A 10,464-nucleotide genomic window follows, 5' to 3' on the forward strand; every position below is an offset into this window, starting at 1 on the left:
CTGCTTTTTGAAACATAGGGTGCGTTCAAAGACCGTTTGAAAATATTAATTAGAAAGTTGCAAAGCAAACAAATAAACAACAACAACAACAAAAAGATGAAAGTGTTAAACATCTTAATATCTTAACGGATTGGAAGTGTGGAAGGCTGTATTTTTAAAAAGATTTTGAAATCTGTTTTATGAATTTGAAATTTGAAAATGGTTTCTGAAATTCCTTTTTTATTCAGTTTTTTTTGTGAAATCGTTTTTAAGTATCTATTAACTGGTTAATAATTCATTTAAAAGTATTTAAAATTCATCTTTGCTTTGTTTTAAATTAAAATATTGGAGAATACATTACTATAGTAATATCTAAATAAATAAAATAATTAAAAATCAAATTTGTATTTAATTTAATGAGGTATTAATAAATGTTTATTCTAACTCAAATGACGATTAAAGGGCAACTAATTTCGTCATATTCGTCACTTTGTGGTCATGCTGTCACATTCAAAATATGTAGTAAAGTTTATGACTTCATGAACCTGTTCTGGTGCCTCTGAGTAAAAACTAATTCTCTTGGTTGTTCTCTTCATTACCATAACTAGATTTGCTTCTTCTTCTTCTTTTTTAATTGGAAAAAACAACATGTGACGGTGGTTAATTGTAACAATATGCTAATAAAATACATTAGCCTTTCACAACATTAAAATATGCTTTGAATATTACCCCCAGCACACCTGAACAAGCAGTTCATTTATGAAATAACCTGGTATGTTCGTAAAATCAAAATGTGACTGAAAACTGAGCGTTTGTTATTTCGGCATCAGAATATATTTGAGGGCGTGACTTTCGATATAGACAGCACGTGATCGATTGTTTGCCATCGCTATTATTTTACTGAGTGACTGAAGAAATATCGATTGGATTAACACAACAACAATAAGAACAAAGTTATAACTGTCACTTGGTTGTTAGAGAACTTATTACAAAAACGATAAATCTGGTATATGTACTATATTTTAATTATATTTTAAGATTTCCTCTCGCCCGTAAAGGCATCGCGTGTCCTGGCAGAAGCGACGATGCTCTTCAAAGGGACAAGTCCTGCAGACTGCAGCCGCTTAAAGAACTGTGGCATCCCGGTGTTTGCGGTGTTCCTTATGTGTTTGAGCGCTGGAGCATCATTTCTACCTGAAGGAAGCGAGTACCTGGAACTTGCTGTGACACAAAGCAGAAAAAGAGGAACTTGGTGCCCCGAAAACAACTTGAGTCGTGGTGTGTAAGTTAAAGGTAAGGTCTAACGCAATATTCTCACATTGTTGTTTAGGACAGCAGTGTTTGCGTAGTGTTAAGTGATGGAGACATCACTTTCATTTAAACAGAATTTACGCGCTTATGCTGCTTTCAGGAGTAATGTTTAACAGATGGACGGGGGGTTGGAGGTTTTTAGGTAGTGTGAGGCGTTTTATGTTTAAAAGCCCACACGCTATCATTTGATTTGTTATATGCCCCCACCTGCCCACCCACATGGGTCGGTTCAGTTTAACGGAAAGTCACATAATACTCTGTAACCGTAGAGTCCCACAGCAGCCTATGCATGTCTGGCAGTTCATTGTTTGGTTTCCATTTTTTAAAGGTAGAAACTCTATCTAAAGGGAGACATGTGGCTCCTGTCATCACTTCCACCGTAGCCGAGGACAGATATGGACGGGGCTCGTTGCCTCCAATTAGATCTTTATTTTTTCCGATCCTTTTAGGTAACATCCGGTCATCTATCACACCGCCTTGTTGAGTATCTTTCCAGAGAAGACACTATATCGCCTACCCGCTGTTTATGCATTCATTAATTGTACATATGATAGCAAGCAGAGGCTTTGATTTGGTCAGATGGAAAGTTGTCGGCTTGCCAGAATTAGGTTGTTTGCCCCCATGCACACACAGGTGGTTGTTGTTTGTGACATGGACAACACAGCTTACTAACTGTCCTGTAGATCCTTCTTCGTGTAGAGTTAAAAGATCTGTAATCAGTGACTTCCATAATGCTTACATCAACATGTGCTGGCCTAAAGTGATGAAGAGTAGTGCTGTAAATACTGCAAATTCTGGTATCGGTGTGATACCAAGTAAATACAGGGAGAGTATTGCCAATACCAGTATCTATACTTTAAAAAAGGCAGCTTATTTAGGGGAGAACATGATTTATGAGCTGGATCATCCTCAAATTCTGAACACATTTTAATGACCTTTAAATGAGTAAATTAATTTCCAAAATTATTAGTTAGTACAAGAAAACACCCTTTTGAGCTTTTCAGGTATTTTGAAACTGTGTTTTTTGGAGACCTGGAATATAAAAATGCCTGCCTCTAAAGCACTTTGGTATTAATCCTATTACAATAGTATCAATCTGATAACAATACACATCTGTATCAATACTGTCAATATTTGGAACATCCACCAACCTCTCATGAAGAGTCATTTAGCATAAATTAGTTTTATGTTAGAAGGGCTCTTTTTTAAGATAAGATATTCTTTATTAGTCCCAGAGGTGAGAAATTCACATTGCTACAGCAGGAGAGTGGACAAGGCAAAAATAAATAGATGCAGCATAACCTAATTATAATAATACTGTGCAAAAAAAATAATCATTCACGTGGTTGCAGCCACCCAGCGCTTTAATCTGTCTAATTTTTGGGCGGTTGCACGTTGATTAAGCGTTTGCGGTGTGACACACTTTGTGTAACCAGCGCTGAAGGTGACATTGTGACAGCAGAAGTTTAATTGCGTCACTGGCTGCTAAACACACTGCGGTTTTTTTTTTTCTCTGAATTTAAACTGAACTGTAACCGAGTGCACACCGCGCATCTGCATTGCCTTCCAGATGGAAGAGGAGAGAGGTTGTGACACCCATCAGCGATACTCTTAACAGGATGCTGTTTTTTTACAGTAGAAAATCTCCATCAGAAAGAGCTGGTGGAAATGGACTAGTGTGTTGACCTGTCACTCCCACATTAACTAGTGTGCGCTCGGGTCTTGGGAATATTATGTGCCTGTTACACTTTCATAATGCTCACAGCTTACAAGTCACAGCACAGCGGTCTAAGCAGCAGGGAGAGCTAAAAGGAATATTGCTGCGAATTCTTTACTTTCATTTTCTTTCTGTCTCAAACAAAAGAAAAGAAAACTAGCAATAGCCATGACGCTATACCTTCTGAAGGTGCATCTTAGAGCAAAAACTAGGGCAATTAGAGTTACACAATGAAAAGCTTTAATCAGCATCAGTGCCCTAAGCACAAACATCCCTGATCCGCATATGGTCACAGTTCAAAAGCAACAGGCTAAAGGGAACCACATTTAGTATTTGTCAGATTCTAATCTGTTAATATTTTTAGAGTCAGCATGTTTCGGTTTTTGCTGTCAATGTCAATCATTTAATCCAGGTGATATAATACAAAAAAGGGCTTTTTATAAGAGTATCTCTCCTTTCCAGCATCCAATTATCATTTTGTCTTTCGACACTAAAATAACAAGTGTTATAATAAGGCTTTCTCTCAGACTAATGTAACATCTTCTGCTGCAGGTATGGACACAGATGCAGCCCAGCAAAGAGAACTCTTCTCAGCAGCAGGTAGCTAGCCATGCCTGGCTAGTTTTTTAATTTGGCTGCCCTGTTCCCTTCGCTAGAACAATCAGGATTTCCCAAGGCTTTTCATTCCCCTTTGGCCCTCTTCTTTGAACTGGACCATCCCGCGAGGCGACATGGGGGAAAGACGGACACGCTCCTTTCACGCGACGTGCCGGGTGCAGCGTGACTGTGGCAGCAGGCTGGGGAGCTCCTTCATAAGTTGCAGCCCAAACGGATGCACCAGCACCAGCATCAGCCTGGACCAGGAGATGGACGTTGGCCTCACGCCTCCCACCTGCGCGGCTACCAGCAGCACAGCCCTCAGGTCCCCTGCACCTGACAGGAGCCACTACTCTCCTGTTTCACTGGAATCGGAGCCCGCGGCGGTGAATAATGGATCAGGCATTCCCTGCTGTCCACCTGCAGACACAAAGGACCCGGCCCTGCAGATTTTACAGAGCCAGCCCTCTCTCACCGCCATCCCGCCACCTCTCCCTCGTTCAAGCTGGCTGCGTCATCATCAAAAGGAATTCCACAGCCCTTACATCAAGACTAGCATGCAGGGGGATATTTACAACTTCCTAGAGAGGCCTGCTGGATTGAAGTGCTTCCTCTACCACTTCCTTGTGTGAGTACTGATTTAAGTCCACACTTCACAGGCGAAGTGAGTCGATTGCAGAAGACGATGAGCTTGTGTTAGGTACAGTTGGTAATCTGAGAGAGTTGGGAGTGCTCAAAATCTCAATCCACGTGAATAAGGTTAAAAATAAAGTCTAGTTAAGTAAGAATAGGCTCCCATGAAAATTACCTGGGTGACGATGTACAAACTTTCACAGAAGTGTTAGAAGATTCACGAAACAGACTCTGGTGTCATTTCATTAGCTCCAGACACTCTCTTGTTAATTACATCTAGCGCTTCTTCTTCCAGTTATAGGCTCTGGTTCCCGGTAGCAGGAGGAGCAGTGTCTTTAGGCCTGCTGTGTGTCGGTGGTTGTTTTAAGAAAGCCCAGCAGAATCAGGTCAATGTGATCTGGCTAATCGCACGTCTGGTTCTGAGTTGCCAGGTCTTTTCTGCTCTTTGTTTTGTCAACAGATGAAATGAACTCATCCATAAAAGCAGAGTTTTTTATGCTGTGCTGCATAAGCATGTTTTGTCTGACCCATGTCAGGTACTCTAGAAAATAAAATGAATTCCTTTGAATAGTAATTGAAATATTATAATAAAGCTTCATCCATCGATTTTCTTCCACTTATTCAGCTGTCACAAGAAAATAAAAATCTGCAGTTAGCTTACTTAAAACAGAAGTGGTAAGATTAGAAACTGTGGAACTCAAATTTATTCAGGAGCCCGGCATCACATCACACACCGAGTCCATAGATATAATAGAATAGAATAGAATAGAATTCAACTTTATTGTCTTTGCACATGTCACAAATACAAGGCAACGATTTAGACCACATTGAAGGAAAATAGAAATAAGTCAGAATTTTAACTTCCTCCACTCAACAAAATAGAAGCGATGCTATCTGGGAAAGTGATCTCAGTGATAAAGTCTCTGTATTTCAAAGATGTTTTCTCCTTTACCTTAATTCTGATGAGTGGTTTTAAGTTGTCTGCGGAGATGACAGCATTTGGGCTTGATGTTGATTTCAAATAAGATTATAATATAATATATAATATAATATATAGCTTACTACTGTTCATCTGCCTCTGTAAAGCTGTGCTTGAAGAGAAGTCGAATTAGTCTGTCTCATTAGTTTTGTCGGTCACAGATAAGTGGAAACAGTGCAAAGATTCTGTTTGCATTGCTGATCGTCCTTAATTGAGGCTCTAAAGTTCAAACAGTGACAGTGAACCCGAGACTGCTCTTCATTCAATATTAAACCCTTCTAACCGATCCTCACTGACGCTCCTTTAAGTAACTCTTACGTGTCGAAGACTATAGCCGGCGGCCATTCAATCCCTTGTCCCTTTTCTCGGATTTGGCAGGGGAGAGCAACGATACAAAGGACCTCATCCAGCACTCATGACAGCACTAATAGGTCAGCTTGAAAAGCCCTGCTCTACATCAAGATGACATACACACAAACAGCACACACACAATGCAGCTAGTTAGTTAATTCATCACTGCCTTTATTGTGCAGTCAGGGACATTTCCAGCGAATCGGCATATGTGCAGATGCTGAAATTTGGGTGGACTGCAGAATAAAATGCTGGTAAATCCATATCTAAAAACAAACAATCAAACAAAAAAAACCAATCTCATAATATCTAGAATATATTAGTTATTTTTGTGACCGTTTATAGATGTGATATTGCAGTATACCAGTGATGGTCTTGAGATCACGTGTTCAGAAGGGCCGTTTTTCCATTATTATGTAAGAAGAGACAAGTGAAGCAAAGATAGCGTTACCTGAGCTGAAGTGTTGGTAATGTCATTTAAGTTGACGACAGGTGTTTGTGTTACTATACGTGTAATGAAAGCACCTAATAAGTGTTGGCACCTCCAAATGCTTTGCTTATGACCAGGTGATTGTCCACCTTGTCTCACGTTTTAAATCCGTACTGTGAATTTCCTCTTTCTCACTGGAACAACACAGAATTCTGTGTTCCAGGTCTTTTAATTTACACATTAAGCAGTGTTAGTTTGTCTCCTGAGCCGGTGCTGTATCCCCTTCTGTTTAGCAGAACAACTTGTCCCTGTACTGTACTTTCTGTCTTTCACGTGCACAGGGAAAGTATGGTGAAGGGACTACGCAAGCATTACTTTGAGGGACTTATTTTGCTTATTCATTTATGAAAAATACTTTAAGATTTTGGATCAACAGGTATAGTTTTTTTTATTTGAAGGACTTTAACCCATTTTACAAGCAATCCTTAAATGAAAGTTTTAAAAAGAAGCGAAGGTGAGCTTTACGGAGATATTTGGTCTATTACAGTAGCACAAAGCATTTGTCTGAACACAGTTCAAAAAATAAGCTCTACCTGGATTTTAACTTGTGGGCTTCACATTACCACAGCTCATTATCCACGTTGGGCTAAAGAGAAATTTAAAATGGGCCCTGATAGATGAGATTTTATTTCTTTAATTTATTGCCAAAATTAAATAATAATAACTCCAGGTGCCCTATGTAAACTTGGGTCATACAAACTTTAGAGAAGGATTACAGAAATTTATGAATTATTCACATTCACATAATCATTAGATAATTAGATGAAATATATAAACAGTTATATTTAATATGGGCCCAGCACACTGACAGGAACGCAAGCAGGCACATGCCACACTAATGATGCCCGAGTTAGTCAAAGTGGGCAGAAATCCTTTGGACCCCAGACAGCATACGTGGACATGTGTCCGAAAAGAGTCTTATGCAATACACACTCACCAGTGTACAGAGAACCTGGGGCAATGATCCACTCCATGTTTGGGCCACTCCCTCTGAGTGTTTTACATAACCAGAGGGAATAAACATGTATATCCTCATGATTTCTAAATGCCCTTCTCGGACTCCAAGCTGGATACCTCTTGGTCCTTTTATCAGTCGAGTTTATCCATCAGTTTCTTTCAAACATACCTGGACAAAAAAAAAGTTGAACTTATAAAATAAATGACATCAACTTATTATCCAAGCCACGTTTTATTTTTAACTACCTATGTGTGTGTTAAAAATGTTGGCGTATGATTAAAAATAGCTTTACGAAACCCAACCAGTTTGCGGTGGAGGAAGAATTGCAGCTGTTTATCTTCTTGAAAAAAGCACTGAGGCCAGATGTTGTCTTAAATACTGGCTTTTGTTGTGTGTTTTTATATCTGGACAGATTATTGAAATGGCTATAGTGAATCCTCAGCTTCCAGGCATTCCCCTCTATCTATGCAGGCAGAGCGGAGAACTCTTGTATCTGCTTATGAGAGATTACTGCTAGACTGGAGTGAACTGTATGTCTCATGTCCATTTTACTGTAAAACACCAGTGTATTCAGGGAATTCTTTAGGGGCATGTTTCGCTCATCAAGTGATGCGATTTTTAATAGTTTAGTGATATTTTTTAAATAACATATCCATAGGCTTATTTTTAACAGTCAGTATTGTTTACTAACTACAATAACTACTTACATGGAAAATAATTATATAATTTAAAATTATTATTATTTAATACATTATCCTCCTCATGACAGATTGATCACCCAGCATTTTAACATCCTGATCCGGCTAATTCAGCGGGAATGACACCCGGTTCTAGAAACCTAGATGTTTGTCTTTGTCTGTGGCTTGTTTAGCAGTTACATTGTTACAGTGTTTTGTAGTAAATATATTGTTGGGTGTGTACATTTGCAATTGAAATGGGTGTAGAAGCTAAGGATTTGACTTTGGGTGCTTCTGATGCTAAATGTACATTATGTAAGGTTCAGTTAAGTTTTTCCTTCATTTATCTACAGTTAATATCTAAAGTTCCACATGTAAGACATATCAGTGCATGAAGGCATGTAGACATGGTGGAGATGAGCTGCTGAAGTTTAAACCTAGTAACAGAATGGGAAGAAAGGCGATCAAAGTGACTCTGAACATGGTGGCTCTTAGGGCTATTCTATTCTATTCTATTCTATTCTATTCTTTCTTTTTATTGTACATGTACAACCAAATTGTGGGTGGTCCATACCAATGTGCGGGAATAAAATATAAATAGAAAGACAGCAGGAATAAACAACAAATGCAAGAAATATATACAGGCAGAAGAATTATGTACAAACAGGAGGGATATATACAAAAAAATCAAACGGCACACAATAGAAAAGGCACCCATTAGGGGACAGGTTGCATAGGGCCAGGTTGGATTGGTCTGCCTTGTTGATGTCATAGGTCAGAGGTCAGAGGAGAAGCTCCAGGTCAGTTTCTGCTAAGGCATTTGGATGTCAGGATCCAACTCAACAGTAAAAAAGTATACCTAATAAAATATCTGGGGAGTTTATTCAGAGCTTTTATCTCATGACTTAAGGCACTTTTTGCGGTGAATATAGCTGAGTTTTGTTTGCACGGGGCAACAAGCATTGCGTCCCTGGATTTGGGTATTTTCGGCCATTGGTTTGGCAGTCTCTCGAGCTCAGTTAAGCTGGATGGCATCTGTCGGCTGTCAGCCAATTTCAGGAGCCATTTTCTAGAAATGTTTGTGAATTGAAGTGTGTCTGTTGGTAGGTGTTACAGTGTAACAAGTCCCCCTCCCACTTACCTGGTTTTCCTGTTCACTGCCTGCACTTCTGACCAACCTGAGCTAAATGTCAGTCTGTGTCTGAATAATAAATGTATTTTTTCCCTTTTTGATAAAAAAAAAAAAATTGGCTTTGTTGCCATAAAATAGCGAGTTTAGATAAGAGAAAAATACATAAAAATCTGTTTAGCATCAGCAGCATAAATGTGAAAAAGAAGTGAGGAAGTCTCAATGTTGAACTGTATACTGGTGCATGATACTGGTTATGAATGACATGGCCATGTGAACTATTTCTCTAACTATTTCTCTATGATTGATCTTGTGCTCCAGCCTATGAGGAGATTTTTCTTCTCGATTTTCCAAGTATTTGATGGACAAGATGATAACTAAGCCAGGATAGAATATCCGTGTTTATGGCCGGTGGCTGATGTGGTGTAATCCACCTTAAGCTCTTCCATGGATGGGATGGGGAGGGCATGTGGGTTAATAAAGAGGGTTTTGGAGGGCTCTCTGACCGTGCTCTCTAGCAGAATGGTAAGGGCAATTTATGTTTGTTTAGCTCTAAGGTGTTTTGTTTTTTGTTTTTTTCACTAAAGTCACAGATGTGATGTTGGTCTGAGACTCTGTGGTTACAGGCAAATGCAGACCTTAGATGCTAAAAAAGCATTAAAAAGCACCTACAGTGAAGGTAAAAAGAAAGCAGTCTCTATCAATTCTAAGAGTTTATTTAATGTGACATAGTAAAAATAATCTGGACATCAGGACATCTTGAAACAATCTAAATACAACCTCGGATAAAATACAAAACAACCAAGCCAAAATGCTGTGTTGTATTTCTGTCAGTGTCTTTTTCCGTCTTTGTTATCATTTGTAGTTTCACTCTTCTTGTTTCTGAGTTTAGTGTTTGTCTTTTGGTTATTTCCTGTTTTACTGTGAAAGCCAGCTTTCTGTGGTGTTTCCTTTTCCTTTTTAGTTTTTCCTCCTGTGTGATCGCCGTCCTCGCCCTTACTGATTTCACCTGTATTCTTCTGCCTTTTTAGGTTAAATAGTCCACTGTGATATCCTGTGTTCCTCTTTTAGGCTGTCCCCTGCATTTTCACTTCAATATTGACTCTTGAGCCCATGTTATAGGTGGACACCTGATTGGTTCATGGATTTAGGAAATATGGACATTTAAAGAGAAACTTTAGTCTGGAAATTGGGTTACATTTTCACAAGTTTGCCAATCATTCATAATAATCATAACAGCATAATTAGTGTTTAAATTTGGAAACTTTTTTGGGAGTTTAAAACATTACAGCAAACAAAATTAGAGTATAACCTAAACTACCTGTTTAAATATCAGTTTTTACAAATTGATCTCTTGTTTGAACTTTTACTCAGGGTGTCATTGTAAAAAAGAGGGCGTTTCTCTTTTAATTCTAAGGTCTCTGGTCCTCATCAGTTCTTAAAATCAGGTAAATGCAACCTTGGATTAACAAGTAGATGACATATTACACCATGTCATTTTTTATTTTACAAAAACTAAGCAAAATGCAGAAGCCGTGTGTGTGGAAAACTAAATATGACAGGATTAAGTGGGTAAGTTGGTTGCCAGGGTAAGAGTTTACCAGGTGCTGCTAATCAAATGCACTTGATTAACTGATCATCAG

At 38.8% G+C, this 10,464-nt stretch overlaps 1 protein-coding gene across 4 annotated transcripts in view; it reads left to right on the forward strand.

Moving 5' to 3' along the window:
• The first annotated feature begins 1,071 nt into the window (after positions 1 to 1,071).
• The window catches only part of kcnq1.2 (potassium voltage-gated channel, KQT-like subfamily, member 1.2), a 167,752-nt gene continuing 158,359 nt past the window's right edge, over positions 1,072 to 10,464 (forward strand). For all 4 annotated transcript variants that reach the window (XM_084933942.1, XM_084933943.1, XM_084933944.1 and 1 more), the window contains exons 1-2: positions 1,072 to 1,272; positions 3,560 to 4,232. In XM_084933942.1, the coding sequence (XP_084790068.1) occupies positions 3,739 to 4,232 (494 nt within the window). In that variant the 5' untranslated portion in view covers positions 1,072 to 1,272; positions 3,560 to 3,738. The remainder of the gene's footprint in view (positions 1,273 to 3,559; positions 4,233 to 10,464) is intronic.

This window comes from Perissodus microlepis, chromosome 7, assembly GCF_051167445.1.
Source record: "Perissodus microlepis isolate ML-2025 ecotype Zambia chromosome 7, ASM5116744v1, whole genome shotgun sequence".
Lineage (NCBI taxonomy): Eukaryota > Metazoa > Chordata > Actinopteri > Cichliformes > Cichlidae > Perissodus > Perissodus microlepis.